General features: G+C 37.7%; 1 protein-coding gene across 2 annotated transcripts in view; it reads right to left on the bottom strand.

The window, feature by feature from the left end:
* The window catches only part of SMOC2 (SPARC related modular calcium binding 2), a 130,359-nt gene that overhangs the window by 10,574 nt on the left and 92,539 nt on the right, over window positions 1–27,246 (bottom strand). For both annotated transcript variants that reach the window (XM_072331894.1, XM_072331895.1), the window contains exon 9: window positions 24,624–24,706. In XM_072331894.1, coding sequence (XP_072187995.1) covers window positions 24,624–24,706 — 83 coding nt within the window. The remainder of the gene's footprint in view (window positions 1–24,623; window positions 24,707–27,246) is intronic.

The following is a 27,246-nucleotide window of genomic DNA, read 5'->3' as shown; positions in this document are numbered from 1 at the left end:
GGAGAAGGGCAGGAAGCATATTTCAGTTCTCCACTTTTATTTATTATCTTTATTTTTAATACTAGCCTAAAATGATCTTTCTGTTCTAATTTCAGGGGTGAAGAAACAAAAGAGACAGCAAAGGATGCTCTTTCAATCCCAGACATTCATACCATACCAAAGTCCACTGAATGAGATTTGCTGAAGGGAGGCGTCTCATCCGTAACAGTTAAAGCTCAGTATAGAGGAACACATTCAGAAGGCATTCATCCCAAATATCTTAAATTTCTTCTCATAATAGGACAATATCTCCCTCAAAATGTATCTCTTCTTCCCACTGCATACTGAGGAATCCCAGACCACTAACCTACCTACTATCATGTGGTATAAAGCAGCTTCTGATTAATTCTCTGTATGTCTGTTTTCTTAGTTAATTTGACCTCCAACTGCTCTTATTCTTCAGGTAGATGTTGTGTAAAGAATAGATTATGTTCATAGAAGAACATCAGGCAACTGAGGGACAGAGTTAAACTAGGGCATTTGTTGATATGAAAAGCAGTTTATTTCATTTATTTCAGTGCTTTTAATATTAAACAAGAAAATCAGAGCATCACAGAACAGCACAGGTTATGTAAAATTACTCAATTTGGATTACACTTCTTAGTTTGATTATTCCTCCATAAGCATTTGAAATGGTTTTGAGAAACAAATTTCTTGCTTCATAGGAACTCCTTTGGATTTCACTATGAAAACAGGAAGATATGAACTGGCTAGTATGCTGTAATTCTCCCTAATGCCATGCAAAACAAAACAAAAAGGGAACTTGAGAAGTTCTATGGACTTTGTCTTTTTAGACATTTGTTCGTGGACTCTTACATTCCTAGTTTTGACTGAGACCAGGAAAAAGATCTGAAAAGTCAGGTGGTATGGAGTTCATGCTTCCTTTGCTGCCTATCTGGACACAAAGCAGCTGATGTTTTTATTAGGTAGTCACTGCCTAGACAGTATTAATGCCAGTTTGGGAGGCCAAAGACATCTCAGTATGTTGAGGAGAATCTGAAATTCTGAACATTTATGTTCAGCCTGTGCCAATGTAAACTCCAAACCTTTAGAGGCCTGTCACCTTGCCACCAGAACATGATCTACAATATAGCTGTGTGGATCCAGTCCCAATGAAAGAAACACAATGCATTTAGCTGAAGTCAGCATAGTGAAACAAGCCAATGAACCCAGATCAGAGCTTCAGGATTAGAAATGGACCCAAAGAAGTCCAGAAGCAAAAAGGAACTGGATGCAGTTTTCAAAAGGTAACGCTTCTGCCTTATACGCTTCTGCCTTATACGATTACGTGTTCCTGAGATATACAGCTGGTATTTCTGACTGCAGTAACGCTTTCTACAACACATTATTAAATTGAACTGGTTTTGGAATCCTATTGAATTCTATACCATGACAGGCATCTCCATATTAGCACTGTGTGTCTTAGCAATCAACAATCAGGGAGTTAAAATGCAGTCCTTTTTTACCAAAATTTACTACTTATTCACTTGTATTTTTCATCATGCTGCTATGTTTCCTCTTGAGATGGGTGTAAAGAACCATATTTAATTACTTCTCTCTAAATATCCATATAAAAAGGAAAAGCTATTACAAAAAAAATGTGTGTTGTTGCAATTATGGAAGTGACCTCAGAAATAAGGTGCATAATTCTTGTCTCCTGCTGGAAAAAAACTGAACTATAGGGACTTGCTTAATAGGAATGTTTTTTTACATCACTTTATTAATCTAAGCAGTCTGCTCCTTGGACACGTGCATGAAATCAGTCTTTCCTATGAACTGATACTGTTTTTAAACTTTCTAGATATCTCTTACTGAGAATTTTCTCATGGGAGGCACTAGCTAAAAAATCCCCCCAATCCATCCTCAACTAAAGCCACAAGAAAGCTCTCCATTCACATACTAAGAACCACTGGTCATTAAAGCCAAGTGATGAAGAAAATTCAGAGCTGTGTGAGAAACTGAGTCAGCCCAGCAGCTCACATTTATTTAAGAGCTATTTCTTAAGAGTCCCTGCCCATGGTGTGGTAACAGGTTTTCAGAGAAGCTCAGAACCTTCATGCCAGTCTGTGGTCCTTATACTGTCCTAACACGGGACAGATGGAAACTTACAGCACTCTTTAAAGACACCATTCAGTCCTCAAAGGGTGATAAATACATGATGGGCACATCTCTAAAACACTGTTTTAATGTGTGGGTATTTTTTAATCTCCAAATGCACAAAGCAACCCCCGTCTCACAAATGCAGTGATGTGGTTGGCCCTGGAAATGAAAGCAGTGGCAGCCACCAATTATAGCACCCTTACCGCAGCTAAAAGGGCACAAAGCACATTACTGGATGGTGTAGGATAAGCTGGAAAAGGAGATGGGGAAGGAATGTACAGAAAGGAAGCAGAGGATCTAGATAGATTGCAAGCTATCAGAATCCTACATATGCTTGATTTTCTTGTACAGATACCTAGAGGTACTGAATTCAAATCAGTAATATATTTGTCATCAGTTTTGTTTGATTGCATTTTCTCTCTTGTATCCATAACTTGAAAGTAAAAGATTTAAAAGCTGTAGACACAGAGGAGAGCTGGGAGAAAGGGGAAGCCAAATGGCTATTTTTTGGAACTGTAATTATACACTAAATTTTAACACAGAATGAGTTTTTACAACAGTGATTAAAAGAGGTTTATAAAATGGAAATCCTGTAAGTAACTGAAGTGAAAAATAGTCAACAAGAATGGCTAAAGTATGACTTGAGCACAATGGAATGAACTATTCCTTGGAAACCTGGCATCACAAAAGTCTATCTCTCTTTTTATGAAGTATTTAACTTGGGATTGGCAGTTATGTTACCTTCCTGGATGCTTTCCATTAGACATGACAGATTTCCTCTGCAATTAACATTTCAACTCTCAGGGCTCATCTTTTACTAAACAAAAAGTTGAAAAATGACTATTACAAAAGCATAGAAGCATCCTTACAATTGCCTGTTATGAAAATTTTTCAAGATATGATATTATGCAAGAATGAAATGCCCTTAATTCCTGCTGAAGGAAGTGGAGATGCCATGACAAACTGCAGGCTTAGGCCTTAACAGTGAAGAAGCACTCCTAATTCACCATTTGCCAACTCACTCCCCCAGGACTGCGAGAGATCTCTGCAACTATAGCAGGAATGCAAATGAAATTTCTTTTCAAATTGGCATCTGTCTAGAATGGATGATCCCCCGACTAAAGAAAAAAATACTATGCCCCTCATTAAACCACAATAAACAAACATCCATGTAGTGATGAACTTGCTTCATCCCACAAAAAGCATGACAATTCAGAGTTAAAACCAGTGTCATCCATAATTTACAATTTACAGTAAGCACTGAGGAAATGAACACGTAGTGCTTGGTAGCAAAGATCCTTCAATGACAGAAGCACAATAGAGTAAATTAAAGATGGAGATGAATGTAATTATGGTTCTAAAGTGTCTGCCAGGAGGGATGCAATGCAGCTGACTTCATGTAAAAGAGTTTACAGCATGTGGTTTGATTACAAAGTGCCTTGGGTTGTGTTACACCATGAAGATCCAATTACATGATAGCACTCCATTATGGATTACGAGGATGATTTCCTGACTGGACCACTACATTGCATGCTAGTTTTGTTATGTACAGTGCGTTCTGCTTCCCTCAAGTGTTGCACGTCCTGCATTTGCTTGGGAACCTACACAGGAATATTCTACAGCCATGCCAAGGCCTAGATTTCCATATATTCTGTGCAGAAGCTCACCCTGCAGCCTTTGTCATACATAGTGGAGCTTAAGACTAATCAGGTTGCCCAGAGTTGGTCATTTGGTATTAACAGGTAATGTCTGAGAAGGCTGAGGACAGAGGCTATTGAAAAGTAAAATATTTTTCCAGCAAGCAGACTTGATCTGCAAAAAAAAAAAAAAGATGACCTTGTTTTATACAGACTGACATGACACAGAGTATTTGAAACTGCTTCAAAACTGAGCGTGGGCAAACAAGTGTAGAAGCATATGTATCTTATTTATGGAGTAGGCTATGAAATCTCAGTTGTTGACAACACAGCAACAGCAACGCACAAAGGAGGTTCTCTGGCACCTTGTTAACTGCGGCTGCATAAATACATAGAGATGGGAACGAGACAAATCAAACTGCAGCCACTCACTTTGCAACAGTGTTTACCTAAATGAATGGAACCGAAATAATGGCTCTGATTATAATTCATACACCTCACATTTCCATTCTAGCTCTCCTGAGAATACTTCATTGGTACAAATATATGTACTCTCATGTTGACTTAGTAAGCAGTGGTCATTTATCATCTCAAGTGAATGAATGTAAAGCACTCATTCAAAATCAGACGTCCATGCTCCATGCTTAGAGACATACAGCACTGCAAATTCCAGCTGACAAAGATGTTGAGTCTGTGAACTTTATACAACCAGAGCAGCAGAACCTTATGCAGCTGGCTATAAAGGGGTTAATATGCTAGATTCTAAAAACTGAAAAGATGTTCTGAGGCTTCATTAGAAACAGAAGACAGAAGAAAAGGAAAAGACAGTAAAGATACTTAACCTTTAAAAATGCCTAGGATTAGATTAAGAAATCCAGTGTGTGTGTGTGTTACAAGGACAAGATAAGCAGCTAAAACAAATCAATTTTTGCCAATACATATGACCATATTCACAGTGGGATTTGTGCCAGGGTTCTACAACCTGTGCCATCACCAAACATGACGTTTAAAGTCAGAATGATTTCCAAGTGTGAGAAGTTCAAAATTTAAGGGAATCAGAAGGATGTGAAAGGGCAGTGAAAGGGAAAGATGAGCATGGAAATTAGAGGTAAGCAGGTAGAAAGCCAAGTGGAGGAGAAGCACACAGAAACCAGCGGGGAAAATAGATGCTTAGAGAAGACTCACAGAAACAGACTGTACTCTGACACAAGCAAAACTGCAGGTCAGTGAGACAGTTCTGGCTTCCCATGAGAATGCTTCTGGAGGGTTTATTTCCCCACACCTTCCAAAGCCACGTAGATAACATAGCTGAATCCTGTATCTTTACCTGCATTTGTAGAGACAGAGAGTTTTTCTATCTTCTACTGCTTCTGACTCCCTCACTAAGAGATTGCAATGTATCTTTCTTGAGGCCTGACCAGAAAACAATTCCATCATGTGGAAAGTGTAAAGATTGGGCAACTTAGATTTTATTCTGGTGCAGAATTAACTTTTCTTTTTCCTTTATGAACTAAACACCCATCCTATTTTGGCCAAATAGATGATGGCACACAGTTGCGATGTGGGAGACTGAGGTTCAGCTCACCGATCCAAACCAGACAAAGTGGGGCTTGAACCTGGCTTGCTGTTATCCCATGGGAGTACACTGATCTCTGACACTGAAGAGTCAGGTTCAGTTCCCTGCTCTGTCTGCTTTAGATTAGCAAGTTGAACCTGGATCCTCTCCTCCTCAGCTGAGTGCTCTAATCATCAAGCTATTGTGTGTCTACAGAAGGTTTCCTTTTGTTGTGAGCAAACTCAGAACAAAGACTGTCAGAAACTTTTACCACTACATAGAGACATCTTCTTCAGAAAAATAACAGTCACGTCAGATTGGACTGCACGTTCTGTAAGTTACAGCTTCATCTTGCGTGGTATAGAGAAATGCAAAAGCATATTCCTAAAAAAACTGCCAAGCAGGTTAACAGAGCACTCTCACTAAACCAAATGAATGCATAAGCTTGAAGACAAGAATGTGTTTCAGTAGTTCGCTGGATCGTGGCCACTGCACTTTGCACACTGAAGAGCTGAATTCTCAGAAAACTCTTTTTTTTGCTCTGCATGTTCTGGACTCAGACTTTCCTCCATACCAATCAACAGAGGTTTGGGAACTGATATTTAAGCAGTGCTTTAGCATTCTGTCATGCTATAAGGCACTCTTAAATGTGAATTTTTTTTTTCAGCAATGCTCATACACAAGAGAAGTCTGTTCTTTGATACAGGAATTCATCAAGTCTGTAGGATTTTGTTTTCTATCTATAAATCCATTCTATTTAAAACTGAGTGTTTCACTTGTCCGTTATTTAAGATAAATGTTTCACTTACAAGACATAAACCAGGGAGAGAAAATATACCTTTCAGTGGAATAAAGGTAAATTCAGAGTGAGGTGGAAAAAGTACGACAGCTGGAGGGAATCAAACATTCAGATGTTATAGAAAAGAATAATTAAACAAACAACAACAACAACAACAAAGATCATTCATATAGACAAAATATAGCACAGGATAGTTATATCCTTGTTATATCTCATTTTGATAGGCACTTTCCATTCAGTGCTCAGTGTATAGGCTTCATAACAGTTGCCTTTCCATTTGCCTTTCGTGAAAATGGTTACGTTTCATTAACTGAATTTTAAATGGAGGAGAAACTTGGGGTTCTCATAGAATACCTTCAAAAACGTCACCAAACTTTATACTTGGTAACACACCTTATTAAAGAATCATAGTATCATAGTATCATAGTATTGTGCGAGTTGGAAGGGACCTTAGAGATCATCGAGTCCAACTCCCGGGATTCGAGCCCTCTGTGTAGCAGAGCGGCACTTCTACCCCCTGCTCCACAGGGGGGGATTCGAACCCGGGCCCCCTGGTGTTGCAAACGGGAATTCTACCGCTGCGCCACCGGAGGCACACGAATCTAGGATCATCTTGATTATTAAATGCATCTTAGGTTATTCTGATGTCTGTGGTCTACTGGAGCAACTGTGAATAGCAATCAACTCAATTCACAGACACACAATGATAGAAGCAATTACCAAGAATAGGGAGGAATCTGGGAACTTCAAATTCCTGTTTTACAACAAGTTTTTGTGACCTTTAGGTTTTCCATTTTTTTCAGCATAAAAACTGATTATATCTCAAATATGTGAGAGATTCCACTTATGCTGACGATGTCTTCTGAAGTGTTTATCAGGAAACACTGAACAAGAATATAACTTCATAGCTCTCAAAACAGATTTTAAGAATAAACTGCTCTTATTTTAGGGCAGGCATTTATCTGTAGGCTCTACTGAGAACATAATGAGTATAGAATGTCGTCATTTTATCTTTGCTGTTTAAAGTGTTCTGGTTTATCTGTAAGCAAAGATAAAACACAAAGAATGCAACTGGGGGTTGCAGGGTTGTGGAATTAATATTTTGCTGCTGAATAAAGGAGTTCAAATTTTGATTAAGTTACAGGCGAAGGCAATTAATTCCTACTTGTCTCCAAATTACAGATGCTTACTAAGGGAAAGTGCTGAAGCACTTTCTGAGAGGGAAAACAAATCCATGAAAGGAAACAACTTGAGCCTATGTATAGGAATATGAATCCTTAGTTAAATAAAAAATACAATTGCAAACAAACATTTCAGTTAATAAACACATCCATAAATGTATTATGACTGAAAACAGGTCCACTCATGAGCATCATATGAGATATAAGGGGTACAAGGTTCCTCTCTCTTTCTGTGCATTTAGACAGCCCGGGTTTAATAGACTCATTCATTTAATAGTTTTATGATAAGGAATGCATACTTTTTATATAAACCAGAGTTTTCTGACCTGCTTCACAGGGTGACTTTCCTTGGGCAAACTGCAAAGAATCAGAGCAGTGTGTATCTATCTGCTCACATTCCTCCTAAGCCCTCCAGCCTTCCTCATGAGGTGACTATCAAGTGAAGCCTGCCCACAAGATACCCCACAGCTAGAGATGAACGAGAGCTAGCAACAATAAAGCATTCACCCAGATGCTTGACTAGGTCTCCAATCTTAGAGCACAGGCAGCTTAAGAATTTGACAAAACAACATTTCACTGTAGAATAAACCATATGATTTTTACTCTCCCAAAAGATTCCTGCTTTCCCAAATAACCCTAGCTTCACCAAGCCACCTGCCTGTGTCAGGGAAATTAATGAACTTCGAAAGTAAAAGCAACTCAAGATGAACAGTGAGCCCTGTTTATCCAAGCATCAGAAATGCCAGCATTACAGCAATGAGACTTCTTTTTTTACCAAGCTATGCAGGGAGATGTAAATTAAAGCCTGATTTCTGTACCTTACATGTCCAGCCACTGCACTGAACATTAATCTCTTTCCTTGATTCATTTGCCAAGTTTTCAGTAAGGTTGTACGATGCATGCCTTGAACCACAATTCTGGCACCAAGAGAACTGTGTACTCTTTTAATACTGGGGTCAAAATATGTATCTCAAGAAACTGATTTTTTATAGGAATTTCAAATGTGTAGGTTTTTTTTTTTTTTTTTTGTAATCCCAACTGAAAAACATATTTGGTGAATAAAATCCTTGGTATAAATCCTGCATAGCTCACAGATGTAATGAACTGGGCTTGTAAACACATGAGACACAGATGTGGCTCAGTTTGCCTTGATTTTTTAATCATAAAACAAGAACGAAGGAAAAAGAAGCACAGCAAACAAAGGATGAAGTCAGCATTCTGTCAAGGAAAGTGGAGAGTCAGAACAGAGAACGTGAATTTAAACAGTTCATTACAAGTTGGCATTTTAGTGTTTGTGAAGAAAATAAACTTAGTCCATCTTGTAACAGGAGAACATAGGAATTTCATGGGAAAAAATGGAAACAAAAGTAATTTCTCTTTACCTGAGGAACTAGCTTTCTTTGACGTAGTAGGAACCAGACTGAGTTCAATCAGAGAAAAACAATTCCCTTCAAAATATGACACTGGGTTTGTATATCCAATATCATTTATTTTTATCCATGACCCTGGTTCAAATCAATACAGCATTATCAATGACATTCAGAGCATGAACTCTCTTTAGGTGCTGTTTATGTAGTTTAGATAATCTCAGCCTTTACAGCCCAGCTGATCTTCTAACTAAACTGCATGAGCATATCCAATAACTTGGATTCTACTAAATGATTAAGGATGAGAGAGTTTTGCCCAAAATTTGTAGTTAGCTAAGTGTCTTGGCTTGTCAGGAGAAAAAAGAAAAAATCATACTGTGTACAGAAAGCGGTCCTTTGAAATATATTCAGCATCAGATGCACCAACTGTATTTTTTCAGAAGGAATCTTCCTACTTTTCTAAGAGAAAAGATGCTGAGACTGTTGTAAGGGCTGGAAAGTAAAATCTTCTCTCATGCTAGAATAAAATCCAGTTTCTTAATAGGTTTGTGTGAGAAATCTGGAAGGTAAGTATGCAAAGCTGGTACAAAGAGATGAAAAATGTGACCCTAGCAGCCATTTTGACCAGTACATGGTAAACCAGCACTTAATACCTCTGGGATGATTTGAAATCATTGATAAACGTGGATATCCCCAAGCTTTATACCATAGTAGTGAACATGACATCACCTGAGGATGCTGAGCTCACTGACACAGCATAGCATGATTGTCCACATCACAAGAGGAATGTGTCACACAACATTTAGGGAAACAAGGTAGGCAAATAATGTACCTACAGGAAAGGTAGGCCCAAGGAGCCCTGGTAAGGGAACAGTTTAAAACCCTTATAGGTCTCACTGACAGGAAAAGATACTGCAATTTCATTCACCAGATCTTTCCCCTAGCCCAGATTCATGCCCAAGCAAGTTGACCTCTGCCACATTTGGAAAGAATTGAATCAACACATCTTGGCCCAGGCTGAGGTGTCACTAACCTCTGGTATCTGTCTGGTATCTGAGGCACTCCGCTGTGCAGTGGCGGAGTAGAAATGGAGGAATGCCCAAGTCCCAGCAACACTCTCCAGGAAAAGCTAGTGTTCAAGCAAGATACATGGATTGTTACAGAGTTCTGGAAACCTCCTGACAGCCCTTGCCAATGAACCTCATTTACTTCTTCCCTTCTGTAAAATAGAAGTCTATAAAAATTCTAATGAAAATATCAGAACACTTCATAACCAAGTGCTTTGTACAGACTTGCAGGTATACTGTTGCAGTTAACAAGTGTCATTCATACCGCTTTAAACCCTGACTAATCAAACTGGCTACAGTGAGATTACCGTCAGTTCAAAGCATGGAATTAGAAGTAGATTCTGAATTACATATTTGTTTTACAGATTAAGTAAAATAAAGTTTCTTTACAGCAAGTAACTGCCAAACATACTAATAAACTATTATTTACTAAGTCAATTACAAGCAATTTTCAAGCAGCCATCGTTATAACCACCTAGATGTTACCAATGAATGCTGGAAGATTTTTAGCACTACACTCACCTACTAATTTTTCTAATTTTTAATAAAATTGCAATTAACAAAGCAAAAAAATTCATGATAGCAAAACTACTAATTTCTTAAAGTCAACCTGAATAATGCTAAAGAAAATTCCAATTTGTTTATCTGAAGTGTGTCAGAACTGTAAATAACATCAGAAATAGCATGTAGCATACAGAAAGCTCAATTCAGTTCAGTACGTAAGATTCTTCACTGAGACAACTGCAGCCTAAGTGTAAGTAGAGCCATTTCACAAGAGGGTGAGTTGAGAGATATGGGATTATCTGTGTGCATACACATGAAGATATTAGCATACATATAGATTTAAATATAGCGCTATGTAAACTATCATATAAAGATTTTTAACCTGCATAAATCAGCATCACATAACTGCTGAGTGGTGAAATAACAAGCGCATATCACCCCAAAGAAATGCCAGCGGGAACGTTATACCCCAATGTGCCTTCACAAATGGCATACAAGCCACATGGGTTTGGGGAAGGAAAAAAAAAAAAAAAAAAAAAAAATCCAGAACTCTCTTGCATAAATCTCTTAAGAGAGCTTTAAAACATTTTATTAAGGATATTTTTGTATCCTTCCAGCTCTTTCTCTGGTACTGTGAATTTGCCTATGCTGAGCTCAGTGGGAGAAAAAAAAAGAAAATCCAACTAATAAAATACCTCTCTAACTAACGCAAAATTGACTTTCTTCATTCAAATGGATCAAGTACCAGATATTCTGAAAAATTTCCAAGGGTGGAAACATGTGCTGCATATCTTAATGGAGAGCCAGGACTCTTCTCTTTGCAGTGGTTCAAAGACCTTATTTCATGACTATTTAAAGGTAACCTCTCTGAACTTAAATTGTGGGGATGAAAATCTCCACCATACATGGAATAATAACTCATTTTAACCACTGGTTATTTTTTAAGTGCACAAATATACACACAGATACATAACTGATGGAGCTTTCTAGGATGCTTTCTTGCTTGAAATGTTGAAAATTCAGAGGCACATAAGAATAATGGAAGAAGATGAGAATGTAGAAGTGAATATCAAAAGCAATTTTCCACTTAAATTCAAAATGTAGCATATTCTTTTCACCACAGTTTAGATAACATATAATACAGTTAAGTATACTATTAACTGTATCAGTGAATAACTATACCTAGATGTTGCTTACTTCTTCAGTTAGCTATTTTTTTGAGATTTCAGGTTGTATTTTCTGTAAAAAATTCTGCCTGCTACTGGTAAATACCTTCTGTCATTAACTGTGGTTAAGTACAGAACCTACAAACTCTTTTCTTATTGGTACCTTTTCCTGTTTCAAAGTTCATGGTATAGAAGGTTCTACAGTGACGAATAAATCATAAATAAAAGGCTGATGAATGTTCACTCTGACATTTAAATTGGTTTGCTTTGATAACCTTTGCTTTGCATTCGTTTTGCTGCTTTCCAAAGCTAATTTCAAGTTGCATCTCTAACCTGCAAATTTGAATTATGTACTCAAAATTCAGATTTGTAAGGGTGGATTCTGTAAATCTTCAGTCAGGGAATAGGAATGATACCCAGTAACTGAAATACACTAACTTTCCACTGGCTTTGAGAGCCTGCATCTCATTTAGCAATCAGAGACTATTCCGAATGCAGAATACCAAGGGTTATGGAACCAACATAAACCTTCATCCTACAAACTCTTATGCCTAGGCTTAACTTTATAACCACATGTAAAGGTTCCTTTGATTTTAACAAGACTAATCACAACAAGAATGTAAGTGTTTGCAGGATCACAGTTCAGCAGGTCATGAATTGTATTTTAGGAATATTTACAGTAAATTGCTTGTGGATGACTTACAGAGCAGGAGTTTTTACTAGAAGACGTTTCTAGATAGCAAACAAATTCTAGAACTTCACAAGCATAAAGGGCAATATTCATGAATACTTTATTTCCCCAAAGTATTCATGGCTTTCTGCCAAATGCCAACATCAGGACTCTATGAACATTAGCACTCCTGCTGAGCTATAGAGAAGCAAATTTCTGAATCTTGTGAAGCATTCTAAACCCTTTGAAAGAATTCCCAGATGTTTGTATAGAGTAACTTTATTTCCTCCTTGGGGGCTCCCAGTTGCAGGAGCCTACAAGTTGTACTGAACACAAGGAACAACATTATATGTTTGAAACCACTGAGAGTCTTGTATACACTTTATTCTTTGTGAACAAGAGTACGTATTATACATTTCTACACTGAGTCCAAAGTAATTTATTCTCTGCTGTCTAAATACCTGATGCGAAAAGGGACCTGATGGAAAGCCAGCTGGCTTAAGCTCAGCCAGCATGAAACAGAGGTGACACATGTTGGCAGACTGAAGCACTTTGAGGAACTTTCTGGCAGGAACTTTCCCTCTTCAACTGATGGCATCTGTCCATCCATTGTCCAAGTGGCTTTGCAATCAACTATACTGTAAAATTTCCAAGGATCATCTTGTTGCACCTTGTTTGTACAGTGCCCTGAACACTGGGATCCCAGACTACAAAAAGAGTCCCTATAAAATATTGTGATACAGATAAATAGCCACTTTAAACACGCAGATTTTCCAAGCTCCTGTCTGTTCCCACATTCTTCATATTAGTGGCAGGAATGCCTTCTACTATTTGTCTGTTTCACGGTTTGCAGCATTTCCTTACCAAGATACAACGTATAGAGTCATTCATGTCTTTATTCCTGCATGACTTGGAGGACATAACTTTTGGACCTCAGCTGGAAACTCTACCTTAAGCCTGGTATTTAACTTTCTAAAATAAAGCCATCCTTACTGAGAACACGCAACACTTATGTTGACCCTTGTTCTCGTGACCAGTCCCACTTTGAGGAGAGCTCAGGATGTGAATTACCATTTACAAATTCATGTCTAGTCTACACCACAGGAATTAAGTGTGCTTGTTCTCAGTGGCCCACTGTGATACTTCAGGTAGTTTCAGGGACATTTATCAAGGGGGAAGGAAATCAACAACAGACTATTCCTGGACCAGTGAGTTAGTAAGTAGTCTTCTTCCATTAATATTATGGTCTATAAATAATCTCCATCAGACTGCATGCAGCTTACAGAGTTATCTTGAGTTATCAATAAATTTCAGAATTGTTAGATATTCATGCGCGGTTTTATTCTGTAATCTATCACTGGTCTTCCCAGGCAAGTCATGCTAGTATTTAGAAAACACGAACACTGAAATCACTCTTGGTCAGAAGCAGTTTTCTCTGGTGAACAGAAATATTCATGCAGCAGGCTAGAATCTAAATATTTTCCTTAGAAAATATACATACTGATGTGAGATCAGAGTGTGAACAGTTTTGACTTCATCTTGCGCATTTTCCTTGTCACGCGAGATGAACTCATTTGCCTGACACTTTCAGTCATTACTCAGCAGCCAAAACTGAGGTCATTTCTGTATTATACATTAAATTACACAGAATGTTAGGAATTGGGAAGCCCTGTAATGGCTTGATATTTTACAAGCCCTAACCTCATAACTCTGCCTGGAATACAAAAATTCATTGTTTAATACAAAATACAGCATTACTAGGGTGGTTTATTATCAGTAGAGGCTATTTGTAGACTTTCTGAGAACTTAAAATCCCATCAAACACACTGGGAACGAAATGCTCATTTTGTTTCAAAACTGGAACACATTTCCAAGTGACTAAATGTGAGGAATAAATGGCTAATCTTTGTTGTCCCTTCTTGAAAATATAGCTGCAGATATACATCCATTCAGAAATGAAAATATTTATTTCTCCTGTGTACAGATTAAGCATGAGGTTATTTCTGTCATGTAATCAAGGAGAGGTCTTGTATCCAAATATGAAAACAAAACAGTACAAGATATCCATTTTGCTGGGAACGGCCTTACAAATCAATGGCATGCTTTTATTCGGTATATACTCTATCAGATGGAAAAGGAGAAGGCCCACACCATGCTTCTTAAAGGAAATAATGTCTTATTATGTGACTCCCACTCACTGTGATGATAAGGCTCGGGTGTCATCTTTCATTATGATTACAGTCCTGGCAGACTAAAAAGGTTTTGCCTTTTCCATTCAGTGTTTTCCTGCCATCTCTCAGATTGCAAGATGATAAGGATTACAGACATTCTGGCAGAAAGCACTGAGATTATACTACAGCAATCTTTCTCTCTTCATCTGTTGTTGTTTTTCCTACTTTTCACCCCAAAACAGCAATCTAGTTGCCCCTAATTTTAATGAGATACCTCTCCCATGTCTTCACTCTACCAGAAATTATTATTGCCATTTTAAAAATGCATTTCTTAAAGCTCTACCAGAAATTATTATTACCATTTTTTAAATGCATTTCTTAAAGCTTAGTTGCTTTTGGAAGACAGTGTCAAAGTTTGTTCAGTCACGGCAAATATTTTAATCCCTTTTAGGTTCCAGTATGATCAAAGGTTCACTCTGCTTATGTTAGGATTTTATACAGGGCACTGACAATACCTCTGTATCTCTAGTCATGCATTTACAAGCAGCTGTTTTAAAAGGGTCTGAAGTGTTTCCATTCTAAATTACAGAGCTTCTAAAAGACAAGAACTATCTTGACTCAACCCATATTTTCTTCTGCATAGCCCTTGCTAGAAGAAATAAAAATACAAAATATACGCTGTTTTGCACTTCAGATATTAGACTTCAAGTTCCGCCTCAAAACATTTTGCAAAGCTGCATACATTTAAGCACCTGATCATTGACAAACAAACATCTCTCTTGGAGTACAGAATATTTATACATGCAGAGCAGCTCAGAATTTGTCGGAAGGAAGCAAGACTGAGGAGTTTACATGAAGTCCTGGTTTAAATAGAATGAAATCCAAGATTTCATTAGACTAAATTGGTTTCAGTAGAACATTAGTCATTGCTCCCCCTTGTTCCATTAATTGCAGGAGGCTCTATTTACCTACAAGTTTACATCCTTGATGGAAATAAACAAACACAGCTTCATGACTATCGTGAAACTTTTCAGATGTGTACCTGGATTTAGGGAAAGCATTTATAGGGGAAAGCATTCTCTCAAACATTATTTGGCCCATAAGACAATAATGACAATTATGCGTGGAATGCTGTTGCAAAGACAGTGACTGTACAGCAGCTGGGTGACAGGCTCCCAGGAGGACAGCCAGACATAGAACACACTCCCTCTCTGTACATGTGACCCCTGGCTGTGTCTCATTCCAGGGACCTCCTCATCTCACACCAAAGGCAGAGTGGAATGGCACAGAGCAGCACAGAAGGCAAGGTCACTGCACTTAACAAGGGATTTGGCTGGAAAGGGAGGATAGCAACAAGTGAGGTGAGAAACAGAATTTGTATTCCTTGGCATAGCCTCCAGCATTTTTTTAATGCTGAGAAGCAAATGAAGTCAGTGTTTATTAGTCCTAATATAGCCCCTTAAGACAAACATTAAATTATAGGGTAATATTAAATAAAGCAATGAATGAAATGCTATTGCTGAGCCAGTAGCATCACCTTCAATTAGCCAGCTTTTCTTTTTTGCTAGTTGTGACACAGCTGTGTCTTTCACTGCTGCTGTACTAGTAGCTCAAATGTTTTCACTGTAATTTTTTTGGACAAACATGAACATAAATGGAAACTACAGCAGCTCTTGAGATATGTATTTGAGCCTTTTTTCCCCCCCAACTATTTATTAATGTTTTTTAGGTTGAGGGGATGATATTCTTTTGTTAAAAAATAAATACAAATTTAGACAAGAATAAAAAAATGTAAATTACTGGACTAGACAATTAGTAATTACAGACAGGAGGAGGAGATGTACAGAAGGGAGTGTGCAGGAAATAAATGTGATTTGCAGAGCCTTGAAAAATAACCTTCAGGCTTTCTTTCCACTGGAGTAAAGCTGCCTACTGGGAGACTATATGCTATAATCATGTAGTCTGACAAAAGGGTAATAATATTCAGGCTACTAAAAAGCCCAAGTAAACTGTTGTAGGTTAAAGAGACAGAGTCCTCTGTATTCAGCTGCTCTGAAGCTATTGTACTGTTCTCTGGAAATACAGGGCTTACTGCTGCAGAACTCTTTTTTCACAAGGAGGTTTGACAAATAGATGCATGCAGTTGTTAAAAAACCCTGCCTTAGCTCAACACGCTCCCCAGGTCACCACTGCTCATTACTAAATAGCTTTGTTAACAATGTGGGCATCCTTACTCAGCCAGTGCTTGCTACACCAGTCTGTGCTTTGTGTACCCTCCTCATCCCATCCAGTGGGTGCCCTGGTATTGCATGAGACTTACTGCTCTACAGACACACAGATTTCCTCTTTGACATCCACTTCTTTGCCCAGTGAGCATCCCCCACAACCATTGCTTCAGGCTTCCAGCACAGGATAATTTAATGGACTTGGATGTTTGGAAAGAGCCCTTCACTTCTCACTAACTTCTATGAAGTCAGTGGTATTGGAAAGATATCCTGACACAAGAAAGCAGACAGATGGAAAGTTGGGCTCTCTTCTGCAGCTCCACACCTTATAGAAAAGAACTAATGCTTTGGAAGGAGAAACAGTCATTAAAGAGCTGAGGAGGAGCAAGCCTGGCCCTACAGCACCCATCTGCACCTCAAAGTCAAGGCTCACCTCTCCTATCCTTGTTGCAGGAGTAACTAAGCTTCAGGCAGATTCTCTCCTTTGTCCATGTAACATGGTTTCATGGTTCTGCCATTGCCGCTGTGGACATTTGCACCAGCTTTGCATTAACTACTTAGGGTTCTAGCACTTAACTGCATGTTGTCTTCTCAGTAGAGAGCCTTTTTGGCAAGTGTCTCTTGGTAAATAAAGCCATACAGGGCTCAGGACAAGAGCAGCACAATCAGCCAAAACTGCCAGAAACTTCAAATGCTTTTTATTTTTATGAACAGACTTCGTAAGAGTCAACTTAGAGGTTTAATACTCAATAACAGAAATGGATACTTTCAATATTAGCTCATCCATCCAAAAAGCTGGTTACAGAATCAAAAGGTAATCTGTTTAAATCACAGGTCAGTGGAGAATGCTACATGCCAACTTCATACAACAGTATGAAACTCATGGGAAGGCAGGTGTACATATATAATCTGTATTATGATCAGAAAAACTTGATTACTTAATGGATACTTTTGAAAGCAAGCAAATTTTTAGTCATCACACATTTATGAATGTAAGTTATTTTCTCCCTTGTGCCAGAGAGGAAGCAGAGAGCAGTCTGAAACTACAGTAAACAAGATAGGTTGGCCGGTGCTGGGAAACTGCCTAAGGTACTGGTGATCAGAGTTAAAGCAACTGTAACAGTATAGTCAAACATACCTGTAAAGGAAAAGCAGTTAGTTAAGCCTCTATTGCTTTCTTTCTTTAAAGGCTGCCATTGGAGTAAGTCACTTTATACGTTGGCTGTTTGGCTGCAGGTCTTGCATCATTGTGGTTTGGACATTTCCAATTATTTCTCTTTAACTTTGGAAAAAAAAAGATGTGGTGCCAACAACCAAAAGCAAACTGTAGTTATCCACACACAAATCACCCATAACTTAAACCATGAGGTTTGCTCCACAAAGTATAAACTGTTCAAGTCAGTTTTGAACATTAGTCTGAACAGAAAATGAAGCCATTGCAACAGGAAGAAAACTAAGCAGTTAGAATAATTGCCTTTCTCTTAAGTAAAACATAAATGCAAAATAAATGATAGCAGTTATATCAGGAGCTCTCATGCACGACTTTGGGAGAAAATACAAGCTGCTTGAATGCCAAGGTTAAACTACCTTATGAAGATCTACAGAAGAGAACAGCAACTGAGAACTGAGTCACTAGAAGGCACTGAAACAAGAAAACACCCTAAATTCAACTGAAATGTAGAGTTTTAAGGGATTTTTCTTTTTTATAAGTAGTCTGATTGTGCAAGAGATGTGTATCAGGAAATCTAAATAAGTAAAATGCATATTCATGGCATGCCTTAAACTGTAGACCAGTGCAGTATAATACAGAGATCAGCAGTCTCAGCCCTGGATCTAAAGCAGTTTTTTCAGCTTTCGGTTGCAAAGAGGAAGGGCAGTGAACCATACTCTTTGTCCAAGCTGAGACTTCAAAATGTGTCTCATAAAGGCTAAGCAAACATGGCCATTTTACTAAATTGGATCCTTCTTGTGTCAATGAATAAACCCAAACCTTTCACACATTACACTCAGTGCTTTTACACCCCTGAAATACTCATCTTTTTAGATATATACTCTACAGTCAAAAAATACAATGAGAATCATCTGAAGTGAGAACTCTTGGAGAGCTGCAGGAGTGCCAGGAAAGACAAAGTTAAAGTGAAATGCTGATCTTATTTCACAAGTAGACATCTGCAGCAACTTCAGTGCAACCGCTGCATTTTACTGGATTTCATCTGAGTTAACTGAGAACTCTTCTCAGGAAAAGAAAATGTCTAGTGTTGAAGGATGCTACTATTCTGGGAAGTGTCCATTTTTCAGGACTTTCAGTGTATGTTCTTACTGAGTCTGTATATTCACCCAAGTCAGTAGACAGCATTACATTTTAATTTTAGTTTCCCTTCCCAAATTATCCCTTTGTATGAGAGGAAGTATCACAACCATAGGAACTTGAATCATAGAATCACAGAATCACAAGGTTGGAAAGGACCTATAAGATCATCCAGTCCAATCATCCTCCCTTTACCATACCTACAGAAAACCACTAAACCATATCTCCTAGCTCCCTATCCAGATGCTAAAAGACATGACCTCCTAAAAAACAAACAAACAAAAAAAAGAAATTTAAACAAACTGAAAAGAAAGATAAACAAAATTAATGGTCTGACATAAAACCACAAAACCATAGAAACCCAGTTAAGTCTGAAAAACCAGCTTGACGCTGTGTCCCTCTCTCATCATGTCTTTCACTTATTTGGATTTCCATATTTTTGGCTCACAAAATAGATAATGGTACTTATAATTAAAGTAAGTTGTGATGGCAAAATCACGTTCCCCACAATACTCCTTAAATTCTTGATTATAAGAATTGTACTACAGGGGAAAAATAAAAAGAAAAATTCTCAGGCTGAGTAACAATACAAAAGTCTTGAACTACACAAAAGATTATACAAAGTTTCTCTGGCCCTCACACACAGTGGAGTTTAAAACAGATCCTTCTTGCATTTGATGCATACTTTTTCAATAAGAAAAAGAACTGCCCTTGAGGCAAAATAGCTGAGTGGTCTGGCACTGTCCCAGTGTGCTATCATGTCTTGCTCTCTTACATATACAAGTCCCTTTCTTCCAGGTTGCTGAGAACACACACACCCCACGGGCTTTGCAAAACAACCCACTGGAGTGTAGGAAAAAAACATTAAAAAAAAAATTAAAGTGTTATTTCATCTGTATCTCGTCCTTTTCTAGTTCTCATGTTTGTATACATTCGAACAATATATTTAATACACAAGTATGGGAGTATAATCAGTGGCACTTATCAGCTGTGGATCCTGCACCACCCTGAGATACGGCAGTCATGAGCACAGTCTCAAAGACTCATGACTTCCCTGTGGGACACAGACACATCCATATGGTTACATGCAGTCCTTAGCAGTTAGTGAAGAAAACTCTGCAATATGTTATGTATGTAACAAATGCTGTATTATGCTTCTGCCTCATTTTGTTGTGCACTTTGCTAATTTGAGGCAAACTCTGTTTTGCAGTAAGCAGCCTAGATGGAAGTTATGTGCCCAATGAATTCCAGGGAATTGCAAAGTTTGATAAAATGACTAGATTAGGAAATGTACTATTAAGAATTTAGAAATAAATAGCAACATGAAATACAACTTCTAACATATGGAATCCCCTTCTGTTCCCTAGGAGCGACCACCCCATGCAAATGGGAAAGTCTCACAGGCAGTTTTACATGAAACTTGTACCAGGATTTTCCTTATTTTCTGGCAATACCCAATGTCTTCTTTCCCACAAGTACAACACATCACTAAATTCAGAAGAGAAATTAAATACCAGATGATCTAAATCAGATTTATAAAATATTTTAAGATTTTTTTTTTTTAATTTTTTTCTCTGAAAAAATCATCGGCCTCACATAGTCACTAAACTAATGCTTCTCTGAAATTACTGTCACCTATTAAAAGCTACATAATATGCACAATTCCTTCACCCACAGACCCAGACTGAAAAGGTACAGTTCCATGAACTAATATTTCCTGATCTGTTACTAATTACTCCTGACCTGTGATTAACGACTGTGAAAGACATAGTGGCACCTATACCTCATTCTATCATCCTACATGGTTAGCTTTAACTAGCCTTCATGCTGTACCCTTTTAAATATTAGCAACTGGCTTATGCAGAAAACTCAATTTTATTTTAATATACCAGTTATCCAAAAGCCTGAAACAAAGCATTCAAGGCATTACAGAAGACTGTGTCAGTTCATCACTGGGCTTCCATTTTACTGTATAACACAGTGGTGAACAAAAGGTCAAAATAGGAATGTTTGAAAACTCTCTCTGTGAGAAAAGGAAAAAATCTGGTTTCCCTAGTTTGTGACATTCACTGGACTCCTTCTTGGGTTCATTTTCATTATCTCAGAATAACTAGTTTCTAAGCAGGACCAAAACCGCAAGTAACCTCAGAAAAATGCTTCGACCTTTAAAGAAAAAAAAGAGACTAGAAATCTTATGGGAAGAATTATTATTATATAACTTCCAGTCCAATCTAACAGATACAGGTGGCTTGGATCGTTCTTAAAAACATTAGATTAGCCTTTAATGGCAGATGCTTTATATTATGTTCCCCTTGGGATGTGAGGATATACTCTTAGCTCAGTTTAAATCGGTGGGAATTTTGCCATGGACTATAATGGGCCTTTACTTTCTACAATTTTGCCTTAACAAGATATCAGCGTTTGCCAAAAATTGCACTGTGATTTATTGCAAATTATTGCTAAAAAAATTTGGCTTAACATGTAGTAGGTCTGAGTTTTCAGGTGGTATAAATCAGTGTAGGTACATAACTATGCCAATTTAATCCACCTGAGGATGTACCACTGGATCTTATCCTATTTAAGATCATCCATAGTAATAAAGTAGTTGTTTCAAAATCTTCTAGCTTTACACAGCAAGCAGTTCATAGTGGTTTCACTTATGGCTACTGCATTTTTGTGGGTATGAGCTGCAAATCAAGCATCAAGCAAACTCATCCTTTCAAAAATGTTATTTCTTGAAAGTTGAGGCACAGATTACCTACTTGTTTTTTGTTGTTTTTTTTTCAGACAACTCAAATGCAAACATGCCTTTACAGTGCTGCTTACAGTAGAGAAACTTCAAGGAACAGTGGTCCACTTCTACTGAAAAGTGGACTTGCATTAACTGTTTGGCTTTTCCTGTTACTGGTTAAGGCTGAGTTGCATTTGTGCAAGATCCTCTTTCCACTAATATAAACTCAATTCTTATTTACTTAATGTAATGTTTGCATTTTTATGATGGTAAGAAAGAAGTTTTTCAAGTGACTGATGATTCCTTTAGTATTATTCAACTAGCCAAGAGAGAAAGAAAAGAGAGAACCTTAGAAGAGAGAAAGAACAATAAGCACCTCTATTACAGTCGTAACTGTGAGGCAAACTCCTCCACCAGTTACTTCTAAAGGTATGTACTTACTCCATGCTGCTTGCTGCAGAGTAGAAGAAGGAGGTTTTTCTAGCTAGCTCATAAATATTTAAGAAATTTTGGTATTTGTCTTATTTTAAAACAACATAAGGCATTTGAAAGCTAAAGATTATTTGAGGGTAAGCAATGTGAACTTGGGAGAACAAATCTGTAAAATATAGAGTATCTGTGTGTTATAATAGTACCTGTATAATATAATAATATTATGAGCTCACATTGCTGCAGAGGTTTGCTAGACTAAAACTCACATAGCACAAAATACCTTAAGTGGTAAGAGAAAATCAAGACTGTCACCCAACTTAACAAAAGTGAAATGATCTGGACGGAGCTTACAGCATGGAAAGTTAATTGTTTCACTGGTAAAGTATCCTGACTTGGACAAATCTTTATTTCTGCACTGTATAGAAGCACTACCAGTTTGCATATGAAAGAGAAGTGTGAAAACTGGACTCTCCTCACCTCTTCATCAAGTCTCTTGGAAACCAGCTGTCAACTGCTTTTTCAGGCTTTTTGTTTTTGGGAACAGGCAGAAGTGACCTACAAGTGAAATCTTTTGCAGAACTAAGTGCCAAATTTGCTTCTTGAGTTTTCACTCTCTTCTTGAGTTATACTCCCTTTTGAGTGCATGTTCTTCTCACTCAGAAAAATACACAAATGAAATCAAGTAATTATATAAGCCTGCAACTATGCGAGTGCTGTTTGGACAGAAATTGTTGGAGAGGATCAGAGTACATGTGAGCATAGGCCTGATCTAATTTCTACAGAAATTAGTGGCCAGCTTTCCGCTGGGTTTCATGGAGTACGGACTGTAAAATATACCCAAAATTATCCCTGAACTACCTGCTGACTTCCTTTAAATTAAAGCAGCAGTAAATAACTTCAGTAAGCAAGTACTGACTGATGAAATGATGGATAAACATAATAAATCTGACTGTCAACAGAGGTGTATTTACGACTAAATTTTACATGTATGGGGATTTACGCAGCACATGTGACTCTTGCTGAACCCTGTGAAGAGGTAAACAGCAAAACTGCAAGCCAGGCATGTTCAACCCCCTTTTTTGTGAAGGAAACCAAAAGGATGCAACTTGCAAAGAGCAGTGAAAGTTATGCTTCAAGATTATATTTTGGCGTAAATCAGTTTTTCATTTCTTAGTTTATCTGTTCAGTATCTTATGTGAGAAAAGACAATGCAGAATACCTCAGTCATGCCAGCATCTTTCCTACTATCTCTCTCATAAATTGATCATAGACTACCTGAAACCTAACCAGAGTTTCTGCCCCATTACTGTTGCTATAGAAGACTGCTGTCTGACTGCTCTAAACAGCTGGAAAACACTTTACAGTTTCCAGGCAAAATGTGTTCAGGGTAGTTTGGTTTTGTGCCAAAGCTGTCATGAGGAAAACTATTCTGTTTCTCTTCCTTACAGTCTCAGAGGAACAGTATCTCCTCTGAGTCTTATATTGTTGTCTAAGTGAAGCAAATACTAGCTACCTTCTCTTTTCCATGATATATAGTGCTGTACCTAGATAGCTCAATTCTCCTCATTGCATCTATTTTCCCTAAACATGGTTGACTGGAATCATACCCTTGGTTCTGGAAAAATACAGAAAATTATAGGTCCATCTAAAACAGCATGAATATTTCCTTGTCTGTCTTGAATATGTTATCCCTGTCTTTATGTCCCATCATTCCCAGACAGGTTTGTTTTTGGGTTACACTTGTCTTTTCTACATCCCTAGTAATTGTACAGCTTATTGTTAATGCTATGATTGATCCCTTTCTATGTGAAACATGATAAAATTACATGTGGTATAATAATATATCATTCACATTTCTTACTTCTTTTCATATTATCACTCTTAAGTGCATTTGCTTCATGACAGAGCATTAATGTCTGCTTAATTCAAGACAAATTTCAACACTGATAGACAAGTTTAATTCAGCATTATTGTGTAGGCATTTCTCTTGGTGATAAACTAATATATTTCCCATGACACAGAACACCTGCTAAAATCATTTGTTTGTTTCTTATTCTTTACTAGGGATGGCAGTGATTCATAATTTCCCCATAGCATGGGCATTATCACTAAAATGGGCTGTACCTTCTTATTTAGATACCTTAAAGGACCAATTCAAAAATAAAGCAAATCTGACTTCCATGTAGCTCAGCTATCCAGAAATATCATCTCTCACACTCCTATAAAAAGTTGGCAGGAAAGATCAAAAATCTGATAAGCACCAAAGTTTGTTCCTACACCCTAGAAGAATAAATATTTTTCTAAGGCGAACTGAAGGTTAATCTTGGAAAACAGTAAGTGGATACATTTTTTACATTGACCTAACGATAGAGACCAATTTATTAAGGATATTGCTCACTTCTTGGTATGGTAAAAGTAAGAAGTAATGCCAGTTTTGGTAACTGTGTCATAACCACTGAAAATATTCACCTTGCTTTCTCTGACAACATCTTAAGGTCCATATTTATACACACTGTTTCAAAGCAAAATTCTTCATTTAGTTGCAAATCAATGCAGCAATATCTAAGAGATATACTGTTTAGATACAAGGTAATGAATTGCTTTCTAAGTTACTGTAGTGACAAAATAAAGCACTGGAATGCACGATACCAAGTTTATCTGTTTCACTGACCTTGAAGCTGTCGTCCTTTGTACAAATCCTTTGTTTTGGTTGGGTGAGCTCTGGCACTGTTATCACATTTAGGTTGTTCATACCTAAAGAACAAACATGAAGAAAATAAAACATCCAAGGTTAACTTAATTTACAAATTATTTCCAATACTGCATTCCAAATTAAACTTGTACCTTCTTTTGTTCTGGGAAGAAAATGGTTTCTTATTCAGAAGAGGCAATGCGAATTTATCTGTTGATTTTCCACTTACTCAAGAGAAGCTGAATAATTATTATCTATTCCAAACAGACTGTTCTGCAGGGAGGAAAACTAAGGAAGGAGAAAACTGTGGAGGATTGCCATAAAAAAAATCCATAATAAAAAATTTGGTCTAAAAAATATTCAAAAAGTGAGGCTCTCCTCAAGCCTACCAGATCAAAAGGCTATAAACAAGGTAACAAATTCTGGCATCTGACACAGTACTCATGTTGTGAAACACCACAAAAGCAACTTCAAAAATCATAGCAAGGCAGGTACTGTATTTAGTTAATACTGCAGCACTAAATGCATTTATTACTGTATCCTCTCCAAAGCAAATGTTAGTTTACATACGAAGAACTAACCATGAACAGCTAAGCTAGCATTTCAAACAAGAGAGAAGAACTGTTTGGGATTCTGGAAGGACAGGAATTGAGCTGGAATGGCTTGATGAGTTGCAGAAAAAATTTCATCCCCACCTGCTACATGAATATTCTGGCTCTTCTTTCTGATAAATTTACTTAAAGCCAGACTGTTAGTCCAGTCTGTAACAAGAAACCCCATGCTATTTGTGCCTTCAAAAAATAGTGACTAGTGCAACACCACTGCAGTATCTTTCATGCAAGACTGGAAGCATGGCAACATCTGCTGCTGAATTTTTTTGCTTCTCAAAATCCCATGATTAACTCTTGGTGGCTTTTCACTCAGTTTGTCACTATCACTTTCTGAGAAATGTTGTTTCTTCATTCAGCTACAGTAGATTGAAGCTGCAGAATCTTGTTTATGTCATTTGAGAGAAATTTCAACTCAAACACAGTAATGTGCCTTGTGTACACAGATGTATGTGTGCACATACATGTTAACTGAATCTAGGTTCTTTCATATCCTATTTAACTGCTCATCTTTGAAATGCTCTGTTCTACATTCCCAAAAATCAGATTTACTGAAGGACATACTAGAACATCTAATCTAAATATACTAATTCAGATTTTTGGTACAAAATACAAGAGCATTAAGTGGCATCTGTGTCTTGATTTCAGGCTAGACTGCCCAGAGGAACAGTAAGCAAGTGTTCAAATTTTAGTTAGCAGTCAGAATGGAAAAAAATATATTCTTTTCTTCCTTTGAGCACATAATTTATTTTCACATCGTCTGATGAAACTGCCCACTGGTCCATCTAATTTTGGCTGCTTCAGGAATGTACAGAGTTGTTTCACAGGCATGGGAGAGGTGCAGGAACAGCAAGAATAGAAGCTGCTTTGATAGCATGGCTGGGAGTTAGATACCTGATGGATGCCCATAGCCAAAAAGAGTGAAAGGGAAATCTCTGAGCAGTACTCACTAATGCAGTGTCTGGCAACCAGCCTGGCCCCTGATTAATCTGATACCTGACTACTCGTTCTTCACATCTACTTCTGTTATTGTTACTGCCTACACTTTCTTGTTTCACCTCTTTTCTTCTACCCCTTGACCTTATATTTTTGTTAAATACAGATGTAGCTCATTGCATACGAGCTAAATCTATTAAATCTCAATAGCTGTTAAAATGCTGTAATATGAGAAGTGTACTTTTAACTCTTTAAAGCAACTCAAGAAAGGTAAATTGAATCATGAGAAATTTGCCATGATGACACAGCCACACTAGGAACTGATAAGTGAAACACACTTGCCTCAGTTTTCATTGGGAAAGAGACAGCATGTCAGAATGATGCACTGTCACTTTAAAAATGATGTAGTCAAAAGACCCCAATTTACTCAAGAACTTTTAAAGTGAAAACAAAAACAAACAAACAAACAAGCAAAAATCAACAACAACAACAAAAAAAACACCTTAGACTGAGCGTGTATCTAGAGTCAGCAATGGTTTCATAAAGGCTGCTTTATATATCTCTGAGCAGTCTGCTTGGAGGCTTAGAGGTGTGTGTAGTACTGGAGGACAGAGAGTTTCACAGGAATTCTCTACAGCGTGGGCAAACTCATAAAGCACCTGATCCCAGAGTGTGAATGGACAAGATTATTTTGCCTAGTTGCTCAAAGTCACAGGTGAGAACCATGGTCCCTGCTGAGTAAAAGGGCTGACAATCACGCTCTGTGTCCAGAAAGCACTAGAAGCAAGCAGGCAGAGGCCATTCTGATAAGACTTTTAGGGAAACTTTTGTTTGTACCCTTTACATGTATTACTTCATTTTAGTCAAAAGGACACCCTCTCTGGGCTTTCATAAAAGCCAGCTTTATGTTACATTTTTAGCTATTTCTTGTGTGTTTTAATGCTTGGCCAGCACAGCACCACTCATTATAGAGGGAGAAGACTTGCTCAGCAGATAAGAGGAGAGCAGTAGTTATTGTTAATCTTAACTTTAGTGAGGTTTTTGACACTATGTCTGTG

The sequence above is a fragment of the Excalfactoria chinensis genome, chromosome 3 (genome assembly GCF_039878825.1).
Source record: "Excalfactoria chinensis isolate bCotChi1 chromosome 3, bCotChi1.hap2, whole genome shotgun sequence".
NCBI classification, from domain to species: domain Eukaryota; kingdom Metazoa; phylum Chordata; class Aves; order Galliformes; family Phasianidae; genus Excalfactoria; species Excalfactoria chinensis.
This window is presented reverse-complemented; position numbering and strand designations above follow the sequence as displayed.